The 17,675-nt window shown below is 46.0% G+C and overlaps 2 protein-coding genes across 5 annotated transcripts in view; both read left to right on the top strand.

The window, feature by feature from the left end:
- The window catches only part of gas2l1 (growth arrest-specific 2 like 1), a 52,727-nt gene extending 37,445 nt beyond the window's left edge, over positions 1–15,282 (top strand). Inside the window, exons 5-6 of the mRNA XM_071352972.1 lie at positions 6,470–6,776; positions 8,627–15,282. Of these exons, the coding sequence (XP_071209073.1) occupies positions 6,470–6,776; positions 8,627–10,766 (2,447 nt within the window). The 3' untranslated portion in view covers positions 10,767–15,282. The remainder of the gene's footprint in view (positions 1–6,469; positions 6,777–8,626) is intronic.
- Positions 15,283–15,883: 601 nt separating this feature from the next.
- ap1b1 (adaptor related protein complex 1 subunit beta 1) overlaps positions 15,884–17,675 on the top strand; it is a 45,508-nt gene continuing 43,716 nt past the window's right edge. The window contains exon 1 of one of the 4 annotated variants that reach the window (XM_071352978.1): positions 15,884–15,966. Coding sequence is in view for 2 of the 4 variants with exons in the window: in XM_071352981.1 (XP_071209082.1) it covers positions 16,219–16,242 (24 nt within the window). In the remaining 2 variants the exon portion in view is untranslated. Of the gene's footprint in view, positions 15,967–15,989; positions 16,127–16,148; positions 16,243–17,675 lie in introns of those variants that run through there. The other 3 variants (XM_071352980.1, XM_071352981.1, XM_071352977.1) reach the window with 3 other exon arrangements.

Here is a 17,675-nt window from a genome sequence, read left to right on the forward strand (position 1 = left end):
GCCCCATATACTACCCACCACTGCGACCTGTATGCTCTCGTTGGCTGGCCCTCGCTTCATATTCGTCGCCAAACCCACTGGTTCCAGGTCATCTATAAGTCTTTGCTAGGTAAAGCCCCGCCTTATCTCAGCTCACTGGTCACCATAGCAGCACTCACCCATAGCACGCGCTCCAGCAGGTATATTTCACTGGTCACCCCCAAAGCCAATTCCTCCTTTGGCCGCCTATCCTTCCAGTTCTTTGCTGCCAATGACTGGAACGAATTGCAAAAATCACTGAAGCTGGAGACTCATATCTCCTTCACTAACTTTAAGCACCAGCTGTCAGAGCAGCTCACAGATCACTTCACCTGTACATAGCCCATCTGTAAATAGCCCATCCAACTACCTCATCCCCATACTGTTATTGTATATATATATTTTTAGCTCCTTTTCACCCCAGTATCTCTACTTGCACATTCATCTTCTGCACATCTATCACTCCAGTGTTTAATTGCTAAATTGTAATTATTTCGCCACTATGGCCTATTCATTGCCATACCTCCCTTATCTTACCTAATTTGCACACACTGTATATAGACTTTTTTTCTATTGTGTTATGTTTTGTTTTTTCCATGTGTAACTCTGTGTTGTTATTTATGTCGCACTGCTTTGCTTTATCTTGGCCAGGTCGCAGTTGTAAATGAGAACTTGTTCTCAACTGGCCTACCTGGTTAAATATAGGTGAAAAAATAAAATAAAAAAGTGCTTCCACAATGCTATCACAGTGCTACCACAGTGTTATCATATTGCTACCATAATGCTATAATAGTGTTACCATAGTGGTACCACAGTGCTTACACAATGCAACCAAAGTGCTATCACAGTGTTATCATAGTCCTACCATAATGCTATCATAGTGTTACCATAGTGTTACCACAGTGCAACCATAGTGCTACCTCATTCAATATCATCAATGGCCTTTCAGACAACACTACACTACACTTCACATAAAGCCCTCATCACGCTGTCATAAACATGACATGACGGCTGCCATAACCATTCATATCAGTTAATGTTTACCCTCGTGTGTGATAGCTTTGAATCCAAGATGGCGTAGCAGTCGGACGTGTCTTTGTCTTGTCTTGTCCCGTGTAAATAGTCTTCGTATTTTTCGTATACATTTCGTATATATTTTAATTTCACTTTCCATCTAGGAACTGAATATACATTCCTACATTCCGCCTCACCCAATGTGGTACGGACCTGCTATTTTTTTATACTTTAGAACCGTAACCCCAATCAGAAGCTAGCCAGATAACTAGCTACTAGCTAGTAGTCAGTTAGCCACTGCTGCGGTCTTCACCCTCAACTCGGACACAGCCAGCTTCAATACCGGGCCAATACCTGCCAGTCTGCAAGCGCGATATCAACCCAGAGCATATAGGACTGCTTTTTCTCTACCACATCACCGGATTCCTGACGCAAGCTCTGGACAATTACACCGTATCATCACAGCTAGCTAGCTGCAACCGAGTGGCTACTACTGGCTAACACCTCTGTCCCGAAGCAAGCACCAGTTAGCCTTGAGCTAGCCTCGAGCTAGGCCCATCTGCCGGCTAGCCGAAGAGGTCTACCAGCGAATTCTTGGGCTACAATACCTCTTTTGCCAATTGGACTGGACCTACCTTCTGCACAGACACCAGCCCTGTTATTAGCCTGGATATTACTCACCAATTTACCAGCATCGGACTGTCTCTCGACAACAACGCCGGATTCCTGCCGTAATCCCTGAGCCACTACTTCTGATCCTCACAGCTAGCTTGCAGCTAGCGCAGATAGCGCCACTGCCACGAAGCTAGCACCAGTTAGCAAACACAATTCTACAATTCACAACCTCTCTTTCGCCATCCGGCTTGGATTCTCTGTCGACACGACCACGTCTGAGCAGACCCCCTCCTTCTGAGCAGACCACCCCCCGGGCTACTAACTTTAAACGCCGCGTGCTAGCTTAGTGGAGGCCTCCCTGCTCCATCTACGGCTGCCCCCTGGACACTATGATCACTTGGCTACATAGCTGATGCATGCTTGACTGTCCATTAATTCACGGTACTCCATTCTGTTTATTTGTGTTTTATCTGTCGGCTCTGTGCTTTAACTCAGGATCTGTGTGTAGTTAATCCGACCCTCTCTGCCTAGTCGTCGCCATTTTTACCTGTTGTTGCTGTGTTAGACTAGCACCCTGTTATTGCTGCTGTTATCTTACCTGTTGTTTTAGCTAGCTCTCCCAATCAAGACCTGCAATCACTTTATGCCTTATTGTATGTCTCTCTCATATATCAATATGCCTTGCATACTGTTGTTCAGGCTAGTTATCATTATCATTGTTTTGGTTTGCAATGGACCCTGTAGTTCCACTCTCCGTACCTCTGTTACCTCCTTTGTCCCACCCCCCACACATGCGGTGACCTCACCCATTGAGACCAGCATGTCCAGAGATACAACCTCTCTTATCATCACCCAGTGCCTGGGCTTGCCTCCGCTGTACCCGCGCCCCACCATACCCCTGTCTGCACATTATGCCCAGAATCTATTCTACCACGCCCATAAATCTGCTCCTTTTATTCTTTGTCCCCAACGCTCTAGGCGACCAGTTTTGATAGCCTTTAGCCGCACCCTCATCCTACTACTCCTCTGTTCCTCGGGTGATGTGGAGGTAAACCCAGGCCCTGCATGTCCCCAGTCACCCTCATTTGTTGACTTCTGTGATCGAAAAAGCCTTGGCCTCATGCATGTCAACATCAGAAGCCTCCTCCCTAAGTTTGCCTTACTCACCGCTTTAGCACACTCTGCCAACCCTGATGTCCTTGCCGTGTCCGAATCCTGGCTTAGGAAGGCCACCAAAAATTCTGAGATTTCCATACCCAACTATAACACTTTCCGTCAAGATAGAACTGCCAAAGGGGGAGGAGTGGCAATCTACTGCAGAGATAGCCTGCAAAGTTCTGTCATACTTTCCAGGTCTATGCCCAAACAGTTCGAACTTCTAATTTTAAAAATTAATCTCTCCAGAAATAAGTCTCTCACTGTTGCCGCCTGCTACCGACCCCCCTCAGCTCCCAGCTGTGCCCTGGACACCATCTGTGAATTGATCGCTCCCCATCTAGCTTCAGAGTTTGTTCTGTTAGGTGACCTAAACTGGGATATGCTTAACACCCCGGCAGTCCTACAATCCAAGCTTGATGCCCTCAATCTCACACAAATCATCAAGGAACCCACCAGGTACAACCCTAAATCCGTAAACATGGGCACCCTAATAGACATTATCCTGACCAACCTGCCCTCCAAATACACCTCTGCTGTCTTCAATCAAGATCTCAGCGATCACTGCCTCATTGCCTGTATCCGCCACGGGTCCGCGGTCAAACGACCACCCCTCATCACTGTCAAACGCTCCCTAAAACACTTCTGCGAGCAGGCCTTTCTAATCGACCTGGCCCGGGTACCCTGGAAGGATATTGACCTCATCCCGTCAGTTGAGGATGCCTGGTCATTCTTTAAATGTTACTTCCTCACCATATTAGACAAGCATGCTCCGTTCAAAAAATGCAGAACCAAGAACAGATATAGCCCTTGGTTCACTCCAGACCTGACTGCCCTCGACCAGCACAAAAACATCCTGTGGCGAACTGCAATAGCATCGAAGAGCCCCCGCGATATGCAACTGTTCAGGGAAGTCAGGAACCAATACACGCAGTCAGTCAGGAAAGCAAAGGCCAGCTTTTTCAAGCAGAAATTTGCATCCTGTAGCTCTAACTCCAAAAAGTTCTGGGATACTGTAAAGTCCATGGAGAACAAGAGCACCTCCTCCCAGCTGCCCACTGCACTGAGGCTAGGTAACACGGTCACCACCGATAAATCCGTGATAATCGAAGACTTCAACAAGCATTTCTCAATGGCTGGCCATGCCTTCCTCCTGGCGACTCCAACCTTGGCCAACAGCCCCGCCCCCCCCGCTGCTACTCGCCCAAGCCTCCCCAGCTTCTCCTTTACCCAAATCCAGATAGCAGATGTTCTGAAAGAGCTGGAAAACCTGGACCCATACAAATCAGCTGGGCTTGACAATCTGGACCCCCTATTTCTGAAACTGTCCGCCGCCATTGTCGCACCCCCTATCACCAGCCTGTTCAACCTCTCCTTCGTATCATCTGAGATCCCCAAGGATTGGAAAGCTGCCGCGGTCATCCCCCTCTTCAAAGGGGGAGACACCCTGGACCCAAACTGTTACAGACCTATATCCATCCTGCCCTGCCTATCTAAGGTCTTCGAAAGCCAAGTCAACAAACAGATCACTGACCATCTCGAATCCCACCGTACCTTCTCCGCTGTGCAATCCGGTTTCCGAGCCGGTCATGGGTGCACCTCAGCCACGCTCAAGGTACTAAACGATATCATAACCGCCATCGATAAAAGACATTACTGTGCAGCCGTCTTCATCGACCTGGCCAAGGCTTTCGACTCTGTCAATCACCATATTCTTATCGGCAGACTCAGTAGCCTCGGTTTTTCTAATGACTGCCTTGCCTGGTTCACCAACTACTTTGCAGACAGAGTTCAGTGTGTCAAATCGGAGGGCATGTTGTCCGGTCCTCTGGCAGTCTCTATGGGGGTACCACAGGGTTCAATTCTCGGGCCGACTCTTTTCTCTGTATACATCAATGATGTTGCTCTTGCTGCGGGCGATTCCCTGATCCACCTCTACGCAGACGACACCATTCTATATACTTCCGGCCCTTCCTTGGACACTGTGCTATCTAACCTCCAAACGAGCTTCAATGCCATACAACACTCCTTCCGTGGCCTCCAACTGCTCTTAAACGCTAGTAAAACCAAATGCATGCTTTTCAACCGTTCGCTGCCTGCACCCGCACGCCCGACTAGCATCACCACCCTGGACGGTTCCGACCTAGAATATGTGGACATCTATAAGTACCTAGGTGTCTGGCTAGACTGCAAACTCTCCTTCCAGACTCATATCAAACATCTCCAATCCAAAATCAAATCAAGAATCGGCTTTCTATTCCGCAACAAAGCCTCCTTCACTCACGCCGCCAAACTTACCCTAGTAAAACTGACTATCCTACCGATCCTCGACTTCGGCGATGTCATCTACAAAATAGCTTCCAATACTCTACTCAGCAAACTGGATGCAGTTTATCACAGTGCCATTCGTTTTGTTACTAAAGCACCTTATACGACCCACCACTGCGACCTGTATGCCCTAGTCGGCTGGCCCTCGCTACATGTTCGTCGTCAGACCCACTGGCTCCAGGTCATCTACAAGGCTATGCTAGGTAAAGTGCCGCCTTATCTCAGTTCACTGGTCACGATGGCTACACCCACCCGCAACACGCGCTCCAGCAGGTGTATCTCACTGATCATCCCTAAAGCCAAAACCTCATTTGGACGCCTTTCCTTCCAGTTCTCTGCTGCCTGCGACTGGAACGAATTGCAAAAATCTCTGAAGTTGGAGACTTTTATCTCCCTCAACAACTTTAAAAATCTGCTATCCGAGCAGCTAACCGATCGCTGCAGCTGTACATAGTCCATCTGTAAACTACCCACCCAATTTACCTACCTCACCCCCCATACTGCTTTTATTTATTTACTTTTCTGCTCTTTTGCACACCAGTATCTCTTCTTGCACATGATCATCTGATGATTTATCACTCCAGTGTTAATCTGCTAAATTGTAATTATTCGATTTATTGCCTACCTCATGCCTTTTGCACACATTGTATATAGATTCTCTTTTTTTTCTACCATGTTATTGACTTGTTTATTGTTTACTCCATGTGTAACTCTGTGTTGTCTGTTCACACTGCTATGCTTTATCTTGGCCAGGTCGCAGTTGCAAATGAGAACTTGTTCTCAACTAGCCTACCTGGTTAAATAAAGGTGAAATAAAAAAAAATAAAAAAAATAGCCAGGCCTGGGGCTGGTGTTACTCTGTGCTGTGGGTAGAAGAGCTCTTCCCTCTCCATGAGTCCACACTGCTGCCAGACCAATGATGTCAGTGGCCTTGTGTCTGGACAACTGACTGGGGCTGAATTAATGCTTGGTGTTGCATTTCTAACCCAGGAACTCATATGAAAGGGTTTTTACAGGTCTCCAGGTTTTTATGAGCTGTAGGCCTACCCTACACCAAAGTCAAGATCATGCCTTCAATCATTCATCTGATTGCATCAGTCGCTTCATCTCTTGCAGTCATAAGACATGCATATGCGCTGTGACTGCCACCAGTTGTGAGGGGCTGTTGCAATGTGTGCTCTGCTATGTTGATCCTTGGATCAACCCTGGATCTATTCTATTTCTACACTGATTGTTGTCTGTTTGATGCCAGAGTCATCTGCACAGTTGTTCTGATTCTCCATGGTATATAACCTATGCCTCTACTAATATTGTGGTTTCCTGTGCTTGTTCCCTGCAGCTCACCGGTACCACCAGGCCAAAGCCAGCGGGCAGGGTGCCCACAGCAAGTCCTCCAGTGCCCACTCCTCCCGCTCCACCAGTCCAGGCCCACACTGGCGTAACGAGGGCATTGCCCCATATAAGCCCCCTGACAGACGCACCCAGGGCCTGGAGCCTCCATCATGTACCCCATCCTCCTCCACCCGGCCTGGCCGCTCCCACCACCCCTCCCTCCCCACAGAGCTCGACTCAAACGCAGGACGCACCCCCCTGTTACCACGGCCACCGCGGGAACGCTCAGAACCCCGCCACTTCAACCCTGTCAGGTGAGTGAGTGACTGTGTGTGTCGTGCTAATAACACTTTGTCTTTGTCTGCATCACCAGCACTCATCCACTTTTCACCACACACACACACACACGCACACACACACACACAGCGCACAGCACAGCGCACAAAACTGGAAAGCGACAGATTATACAAGGAAGAGGGAGATTTTCCTAATCTCAGGTGACATTCCAATGAGACGTTGCGCTGACACTGTCCTGCCGTCCCGGCCGTTCCACTCTGCCTCCTGGTGGCTAGACTGGGCACACACCTTGATTGCTGCTGTCGCCTCACTCCCTCTCTTCCCCTGTCCTCCTTCCCTCCCCCTCACTCTCCCTTCCCCTCCCCCTCTTCCCCCTGTCCTCCTTCCTCTCCTTTGGTTCTGTTAATTACACTAATGACTGTCTGAATTCGGATGGGATTCAACATCCAACAGTGTTGCTGTTGGTGATGTTTCTGTTCTCTCTCCAAGGCCCAGAGCTGATGGATTGAATTAGGCTCCATGTCGACTATACTAGAGGAAAAACATGTCTCTCCTTTTTTCTGCTGTCTCTCACTGAAGTGGCATGACAGTCAGAGTACTGGATTTCATTGGCTATAAAACTATTTTCTGGATAGTAAAGAGAATGCATTCCCTCAGCTCTCCACATAAGGTCCCGTTGAGTTGGTCTCACATACCTCCCTCATACGTCAGTGTGTGGAGACGCCATTGTTCAACACAATTAAGGGCTGTGGGCTCGTTTACTTTGGCTCCCGGGCAATGAGGGGCTCAGTATCCGGAGTGAGTGATGGCTCAGGCCTGGCGTCACGGCAACAGGCCTCGGGACAGGTTAACCCCTTCAAGGTCGGCACATCCAAGTGCACCAGACTAGATAAGGGTTAATCTGACTGACAACTGTTGCACCCCTAGGAAGTAGATCACAGGTGGGCTAACCTGGGAAGGAAAACACCATGTGCTTCGTTATGTCAAGCCGTCAGAATGCAGTCATCCTAAGTCAATATTGGTTTGCCTACGTCATTATTTTAAAAGGCAATATTTGATTAACATTTCAACCTTGTCACTAATTTATTTTGCCCTGTTTATATAACGTACAATAATCTTTTCTTGGTTGTTTGTTCTGGTTTCACAGAGCATTATAGAAGTGGTTACATAAAGAATGTCAGTAAAGAAAGCGGATATAGTTAATTCTTCTTACAGGATATTACCAGAGAGCACATGATTCTGAAAGACTGTTGTTTTGGCCACTGATACAGAGCTCTACTGATTATGCTCTATCTTGCTGTAAGTCATTAGTTGTATCCTGTCTTGGATGGTACGTTGTCCCGAGGGGCCCCACCGGTGCGTGTCAGTGGAGTGGTGTGGTGAGCTCTGGGAAAGCAGGGCAGGCAGCGCTCTCTGCGGCTGTGTGTGGGGTCAGTAAATCCACAGGGCCTATAATCCTGCCCCCACTTGCTCTCATCTTCCCTGTAATCCCTGAGCCTGATCCAGCCCAATGTTCTGAGAAGCACCCGGCCCTACGTGTGTCCGTCAGGGTAGGCAGCAGCAGAAGCCTGCAGGGAGGTTCCTCATGATCCCTGGGGGTCACAGATCCCATCATGAACTGGAGGTGGATGGTGTTTACAATAAACCTTTCTAAGCCAGGGGAGTGGGGTGAGGCATAGGCACTATGGTGTGCTGGGTTGGAGAATGGGCTCTGAGCAAGTTGTTTTTCTCAAACTAGTATGAATGTAAAAAAATATATATAATGTTATATTTATTTTATTTCAATGATACAATTTCAGGCCAGAAATAAATCAAAGATACTGCAACTATAATTAACTCCTTGTCTGTCTTCCTCTGTGTTCTGCAGGTCTAAGGACTCGTCATTGTTGCCAGTGACCCGCCGTCTATCAGGGGACAGCGACTCCTCTACAGCCTCCTCTAAGGGAGTAGGAGGAGGGACAGGGGGAGGCCGCTTTTCTCTGGGGGGCACCCGCCGCTCCGGAGAGGAGGTGGTGCTGCTGGTTAACAGGAAGGAGGGGAAGCATATAATCGAGAGGCCTAGAGAAGGCGGACAGGTCCCATCCCTGTGCCCCCCAATGCCCCGCACACGCAGCCACTCCCGGGATCGCCCTGCCCCCGCCTCCATCCTCAAACCCAGCCCCCCACAGGGCCCCTCTGACGGGCTCAGGAGCAGCCATGGGGAGAGGGGCCGCTCTCTCGGGCCCGAAAGTCCTCGCAGGCTCCAGGCCCTGCGCTCCCACAGCCAGGGGAAGATGCCCAGCCGGAGTCGGACCAGCGATGCCAGCCCTGGACCCTCTCCCCGTCACGGGTCCTCGCAGCCCCCATCCTCTGACAGACGAGAGGAGCTGAGGACCAAACAACTGCCCCCCGCCTCCCCCAGAATCAATGGAGGTTTCTCCAGGAGACAATCGTCCTCCTGCTCTAATTCACCTATCAAAGGGCTTCAGAGCAGCAGCCTCAGTAAGAAGATTATAGTGGCTCCCAGGCCCCCCGCTCCACGCTCCCCCTCGGTGGGGAGGAGTAGGCTGCTTCCCACAGTCACCCAGGCAGGCCGGCGCTCTCCTCACTCCTCCTCCCCCCGCTCCCCTCACCACCATGGGCATGGACCCCGCTCCCCTCGAACCTCCCACGGCACTCGCTCCAATGGGCATGGCCACAGGGGGTGGGCCAGCTCTGAGCGACAGGAACCTGAGGAGGAGGGGCTAGGCTATAACTTCCAGATCCTGCCCAACCTGGACCCCCAGAAAGAGCAGGACCTGTACCGCAGCTTCGAGGCTGAGTTCCTAGCTAACACAGGGCAGTGCAGAGGGGGGCCTAGTAGACCCACAGGGGGGGGGGCCCTTCAGCTTCCCGCCTCTTCACACCCACAGCAGGGGGTTGGGCCCCAAACCCTGCCCACGCCTGCCTCTGCTGACCCTAACGTCACTGACTCGGCCTACTCCTCCTCCAACTCCTCCACCTCCTCACTCAACGTGGGGGGTAATGTAGGAGTTCTGCCTGACCTCCGGGAGTCCAAAAGAACTAACCCACGTTCCTGTGGAGGCCTGGAGGATACCCTGGCCCCACTGCATGGCCATAGCCCTGGCGGACAATCCAACGGTGGGCACGCAGAACCAGAGCGCTGGGGCGGGCGAGGTGGAGGTCTCAGGAAGCTCCCTGCCATCTCCAGTTCCATAGAGGAAGGGGAGCTCCTGTCCTCCTTGCCCGGCCGGAGAGACTCGGAGCTGGGCATATCTCTCAGCCATGCCCCCTCACAACTTCCTTTCCACCGCAGGAGCATGAATGGGGGGGGCCATGTCAGTGGTGCTCTAGTAGAGGTGCTGATGGAGAGCCAGCAGGGTCAGCTGGGCTGGGGCTCAGGGCCTGAGGGAGACGTCCCTCTGGAGGATCACCAACCAAGCTTCCCCTACGACCTGGAGGATGGAGACCCCAACGATGACCTCCCTCCCCCAGAGTCTTGTCCCTCGCCCATCCCCCTACCCCCCTCGGAGGACTGCTCCTTCCAGGAAGACTCCTCCAGTGAGAGCTCCTCCATGTGCTCAAGCCTGAGTGAATCACGCTCAGAGTACTCTCCCCCACCTCCCCCCCTGGCCAATGGGGATGCAGTTGATGGGGGTGTAGTCTTCCGGCCCAAGAGGGCAGGGAAGAAGGTTGACAGGGTGCCCTCCATCTACAAGCTCAAGCTGAGGCCCAGGATCAGACCCCGTACAGACAACCGGCCAGGGAACAGCCCGTCACGTATCCCCACCCCAGTAAGCTACAGAGACCTTCAGGCCAGGGGCAACCATACTCCCCTCCAGACCCCCACCCCGCCACAGTCCCCTCAGAGCTCCCATTCCAACGATCATCCACCCTCACGAAAGGCCATGCACCAGGCCTTTGCCGACCTTATCCACCCCCAGTCACGCTCCCCCGCCATGGGCAACAGGGACCGCTCCTACTCTGTGGAGTCAGAGAGCGGCTTGGACACTGAGGCCTGGATGTAACACACAACTAAGTAATCCTGATGATGCTGATATAGAAGAGTCTGTTGTCAAATGAAACTGACTACTGTCTAAAATAGACTGGAGACCGGGCTACAGACTATTTTTTTTATAGAGCATGTCGCACACTCCCTCATTTTGTCATGCAGTCAGGTCCTTTCCTACCTATAACAGTCAGGGTTTCAGTATCCAATTCTATTCTTTGCACTCTAAGCCAAATTATTTATTACCAAAGGATCGATCCCAAATCGAATACTATTGTTTAAGTTGAATGGTTTTATTGTCATTATATGGGGATGCTTTGTTCAATCATAAAGTGTCTAATACAAAGCAGGCACTGTCTTGAAAGCCCTGTGCTATATGCATCGCTGAAGAAGTGTCAGGGCTGAGGGGGAGGAAAGAACCCCAGGCAGGAGCAGTGAATCACTAGCATCATCATCAAGTCAACTGGACCGACTCCCTCTAGTGGACAGTGTACGCCACAGCAGCTCTGTCTGCTTTGATTGTCACAATACTGGTGTGGAGAGCGTGATACTTTCTCTCATTCTCCATGCTGCCACTCACCCTCTGCTAGTTACCTTCTGTGGACATCTTTACAGATCTAATCTGTATTGGACTTATATATCAATACAATACTCTACAATAATTTACTGTACAATGTTCACATCTAACAGTCCTTTGGACTTTATATACACTTCGTATTCCATATGTGCACTTCTACTCACCTTCCCCCACCAACCCTCTGCATCCTGACTTGTTCATTGCCATACATGTATGATGTCACTTTCTCACTGCCAATCCACATGGCCATGATTGAGTGATGTCTTCTGATTAGTTTTTGAGCTTTTATTGTGGAAATATACAAAGTAGTATTTTTCACGTTATGTTCTATGTGTTAACTGCAGTCTGGGGCAAGAGTAAGATCATATGTCATTGTCACTGAAACATACTTCCAATGATCAAGAGTTATCTCAACTTGAAAATCAACACTAAAATATGTGTACAAAAGACTACGTTAAGTGGATGAATGTGTTTATATATGTACATGTGTATATACAGTGCCAGTTAAAAGTTTGGACACACTTACTCATTCCAGTGGTTGTCTTTATTTGTACTATTTTCTACATTGTAGAATAGTAGTGAAGACATCAAAACTATGAAATAACACATATGGAATCATGTAGTAACCAAAAAAGTGTTGAACAAATCAAAATATATTTTATATTGAAAATTCTTTGAAGTAGTCACCTTTTGCCTTGATGACAGCTTTGCACACTCTTCTCTCAACCAGCTTCATGAGGTAGTCATCTGGAATGCATTTCAATTAAGAGGTGTGCCTTGTTAAAAGTTAATTTGTGGAATTTCTTTCCTAAATGCGTTTGAGCCAATCAGTTGTGTTGTGACAAGGTAGGGGGGTATACAGAAGATAGCTCTATTTGGTAAAAGACAAAGTCCATATTATGGCAAGAACAGCTTAAATAAGTAAAGAGAAACAACAGTCCATCATTACTTTAAGACATGAAGGTCAGTCAATACAGAAATTTCAAGAACTTTGAACGTTTCTTCAAATGCAGTCGCAAAAACCATCCAGTGCTATGATGAAACTGGCTTTCATGAGGACCGCCACAGGAAAGGAAAACCCAGAGTTACCTCTGCTGCAGAGGATAAGTTCAGTAGAGTTACCAGCCTCAGAAATGAGGCTGAGATGATCTCCGCATGTGTGGTTCCCACCGTGAAGCATGTAGGAGGAGGTGTGATGGTGTGGGGGTGCTTTGCTGGTGACACTGTCGTTGATTTATTTCGAATTCAAGGTACACTTAACCAGCATGGCTACCACAGCATTCTGCAGCCATACGCCAACCGCATCTGGTTTGCGCTTAGTGGGACTATCATTTGTTTTTCAACAGGACAATGACCCAAAACACACCTCCAGGCTGTGTAAGGGCTATTTGACCAAGGAGAGTGATGAAGTGCTGCATCAGATGACCTGGCCTCCATATTCACCCGACCTCAATCCAATTGAGATGGTTTGGGATGAGTTGGACTGCAGAGTGAAGGAAAAGCAGCCAACAAGTGCTCAGCATATGTGGGAACTCCTTCAAGACTGTTGGAAAAACATTCCTCATGAAGCTGGTTGAGAGAATGCCAAGAGTGTGCAAGGCTGTCATCAAGGCAAAGGGTGGCTACTTTCAAGAATCTCAAATATAAAATATATGTTTCCAACTTTTTTGGTTACTACATGATTCCATATGTGTTATTTCATAGTTTTGATGTCAGCACTATTATTCTACAATGTAGAAAATAGTAAAAATAAAGAAAACCCTTGGAATGAGTAACTGTGTCCAAACTCTTGACTGGTACTGTACATGTATATGTATACTTGCATAAAGATGTGGTTATAGTGTATATAACAAGACATAATTATGAAATGTGTAAATATTTGCTGTATGGGGTTATATGCTGCCTTAGCTATGCAATATTGCTGTTGGAAATGCCTTGACAATTACCTTTGCCTTAAAATGTGTGTTTGAGTGTGGTTTGAGAATGTTAGTGCCCAACAACAACACCCATCCAACGTGAGTGTCATTACCATCACCATCAGTTTGTTTCTCAATGTAGAATTGTTCAACGACACTAAATTAAAAGAACCATTTTATTTGAGATGTATTATAATCTATTTGTATAATAGATACATAGACAAACCAATCTCTCATGAAAGTGTCTTCAGTGACATCTAGTGGTTGTAAAAAGTGTCATATTTGGATGAAAGTCCTTCACAGATTGAGTTTTGAATCATGTGCATGTTTTGCTGGATTGGTTTGGAGTAGATGATTGTTCATCGTGATGTATTCTGTGGTGTATTGAAATGGCTTAAGAATATGTGTAGGTTTTTCTTGAGTGCTTTTATGTGGAGAATGTACATGAATAATTGAAAGTGTAATGCTTATGTCTCTCCCCTGTTATGGACTCTTGCCTTATTGGCACTATCAATAACAGAGCAGGCCAGGGATCTGACTGTGGGGTTGACACTTTAACAAGGCTTTAGAGCTTGTAAAACTACTATGAATGGTTTTACAGTGGAATGACAGGGACTTTTGCTGCAGTGGGTTTTCAGTAATCGGATTGCACAAGCAGAGGTGGTGTGTGCACACCAGCAATCTGAATCTGAGTACATACTGTATAGGAATATGTACCAGGTGTTCTGATGTCAATGGGAACGTAGGTAGCATTGTTGATGAAAAGAAGGGAGGGATGTTGTTGGTCTTATTTATTTATTTATGAATTGGTCTCGAGTTACAGGTATGGCTCGAAGTGAAAAACAATGATGTATGTAGAGTCTGAAGGTGAGGGCCCAGAATAAGTCATAAAAGGAAAATAAAAAATGTTGTTAGAACTGTGGCTCTCCATTATCCTAATGGCTTTAGCCAGAGCCCATAGTTCAGTAATGCACAGGGTTCCAGGGACCTTATCAATTCTCTGCAGACACTTGAGGCCATAGGTGGTGTTGTACTATTTCTGAGAATGTTTTCATGTATTTTTGTGTCTTTGACTTGAGGATTTTGGTTATTAAAATATTTGCTTTTAACATGTTTTATCATGCCAATTAATGTCCACACATCAACCAAATAGTCACAATACAGCAGATGCTGTTATGCTTTTGCTGTATTAAGGGAACACTCCAGCAATGAATATAGCCAATCCAAGAGGGTCACAGGTTTTGTTGATAACTACACAGGGAGGAGCCAACCTACACACTGCCTATTCTTTTAACTGCTCAAAGATACAGTTGCATTTTTATTTTACCCTCCACTGGCATAAGTAGGCTCTGTTTGCATTATTAGCCAATATATATTTTCTCTCTTCACTGACCCAATGAGAAGTTGGGTCAGTGAAGAATACCATTTGATTGTATTGCTTTTACATGTAGCTGTCTTTTAAAAAAAAAAGTACTATTTATATATTTGTTTTTGATACATTTTCAATTAAAATGTTCAATTATCAAATGGGTTTGAAATATTAAAACATGCATGATGGGTAAGCAAGTGACAGAGGTTTTACCAGTAAACATGTTGAAAACCATGGTCTATTGATTGACTTTGGCAATTCAACTGTAATTGCAAAATTATTTTATAGTTTAACTTTCTCCTTAGGGTGCAACGTTGCTTTTGGTTTTTGTTTGTCAAACACTGCTTTTAAAATAACTAATTATCTCTCTCTCGCTCGTTCTCCCTTTTATCTCTCTGATATCTCTATCTAAATGGTATAATAAAAAGTAATGAAATGAAACGGATCGTCACATCAATTTTGAATGTCCATTTGAATTTATTTTTGTGTTGAAGCGTCTTTTGCTGATGTTATTTTCTATCAAACAATGACAATTAAATGTACTGAAGACGAGTACTTTACATTTGTGGAATTTGTCTGTATTAAATAGCAATACTGCAATACCAAGACCTCACTCTTCCTTGAAAAATCAATTGCTGTCAAGCTGTTCTTGTAATAAAATATGTTCCTCTGATTTGTCTCTTATCAACTGTGTTTTATTGTTGAAACTTTTAGTGAAATGATGGTGAAAGGCCCTCTAATCATGCCAATGGTGACTGAAGTTAGTCTATGCACTAGGTTTTGAAGCAACTTTTTAAATGAGACTAGAAAGTCCATGGGCTATAGGCCCTATAACCAAAAGTCATGAAAAACCTTTTCCACAGTGCTGAGCACCATAACATCCAGGGAAGATGAAGAGGATGAAGCGGAAGCATTCTTATATCTCACATTGCTGACCTTATTGACATGGCACATTGTTTCTATTTAGCGTACACATTTTTTTTGTTTAATGCAGGTGTCTGCGTGTTTGTGTGTGACACAGAGAGAGAGAGAGACATTTTGGTATTCAGATAAATGTTTTCATCTTTTTAAATAAAACTGTGATCAAGCTTCATCTCAGTTTTGGCATAATACGGCTAGTTTACATTTTTGTCTGAACATTCAAGAAAAAGGCTTGATTGGTCTATTTACGATGTGAAAAAAATGTGATCTGATACCCACTTAATGATAATCTTCTCACCAAATTAGTAATTTTCATAATTATTATCCACCTAAAATTACCTTATTGCGGAAGTCGGAAGTAAAAAAACACCATGATTGATGATAGCTATTCAAGTGGGAGGGAACGAAGGCCAAGTTAAACACACACTTCGCAACGGTAAGCTGCTGTCGATTTTCCTTTTCTGTTTTATTCTGTGTCGTGTCTAATTTTAACTTCAGTAGGCACGTTCATTCTGTGGGGTTGGATTTGAAAATAGGTCGATAGATTAAGAGCTTTACTAACCCGGCAAAGGCTCCCTAAGCCTCTACTTTAGAAGGTAATTTCTTTAGACAGCAGCATAGCATCAGCTACAGTACCTAGCAAATTGAACAGTCGTTGTTGAGCAGCAGGTTCATTCATCAAGCAAATATGGAGTGGGCTAATCAATTATGCGTGAGTAATCAGTCGAAGTTAGAAAGAGCCGTTTTAAATCTGATTTGTGCCATTCGATTTGTCTTGATACAATTTTAGCTTTAAAGATGAACGAGAGTAAAGCCGATGAAATGCTAACCATTCTGGCTAACTAACGTTAGCTAGCAGTTGTTGACTATTACTGTTTGCTAGCGATGCTAGGAATGACAAGGAGGAAGTGTGAACATGTGTAGCTAGTTAGTTATGATAACAATAGTTTGCCAGGGTTTTTAACACTACCGTATCCACATAGGTCATAGCTAAGTAGCTAGCTAAGTTACAGGGTATTCAAATAGTTTAGTGGGGCCCCGCGTTAAACTAGCATTTGCTATTGATTAGTACTAGGTTAGCTAACGTTACTATACATTGTTGGGTTTAACTAGAGCTTGCAAGAAATGCATTTCACTGTACTTGCACATGACATTGAAACTTGAAACGGTTGTAACTAAGTTTCCAGCCAATTAGCGAACACTATTAGTAACCTAGCTGTTTGCTAACTAATAACAATCTGTCAATAGCTTTTGACAGCTGTCAAATGCCTTCTGTTCGCTGTCAGAGATACCACTCAGTTTGTCAATTTCAGCTCATTTACTAGACCTTGACAAATTTGCTAACTAGGTAACTGTTGAAAATATTGATTCATTTACAGACAATTGTGTCTTTGGGGAAGTATTGACTTCATGCTAAATGCAGTCAGTCAGTGTTTTAGGCTACATTTGCATTATGACCGCTGGCCGTTGCCTGCCAGTTATTGCCATAACACAGAAATTAATGTAGGCTTACTGTTAGTTGATATTTCTTCACAAAGGGCTACAGATCTGATTGCCATGATACAGTTACAGTTTATACCTACACTTTGGATGTAGGCAACACGTTTTATTCATGCGCCTCAATTCAATAAAATGTTAACTAGCATAACTATTTAGGTGTAACCTAAATATATTTCTCCAGCTTCTGAATCAGATTGACTGACCACTGCTCTTGCCTGAGTTCTAGCCAAGCTAGCGACTAATTAGTCAGCAATGACAGCTTCCCAGTAGCAAGGAGGCTAACATTGTGAATTATTTTTTTCTTCTGGTGAGAGCATGAGATTGGGAAGAGAGTAGTGGGGGGGTGGGGAGAGAAGAGAGTATCGAGTTTAGTCCCAGGGAATTTGATGAGGGTCCTGTCAAATGAACCACCACAGCACTGTAATTTACAAACTTGTCCAGCCAGTGTGGTGGGCAGCAACATTGTTATCAATGCCCGACCAGACAGACTCTCAACAGGCATTGTGCTTTCTGCACTATCTCTTTGGGAGCAGGGTGTGATAACATTGTAGTAATTTGTGCCATTTTTCTAGTACTCTGGTTGTTTTGTATGTCTAAATGATTTTTCATACTGTTAATACTTTTGATATCTATAAGATTACCTCA

This window comes from Salvelinus alpinus, chromosome 19 (assembly GCF_045679555.1).
Source record: "Salvelinus alpinus chromosome 19, SLU_Salpinus.1, whole genome shotgun sequence".
NCBI lineage: Eukaryota > Metazoa > Chordata > Actinopteri > Salmoniformes > Salmonidae > Salvelinus > Salvelinus alpinus.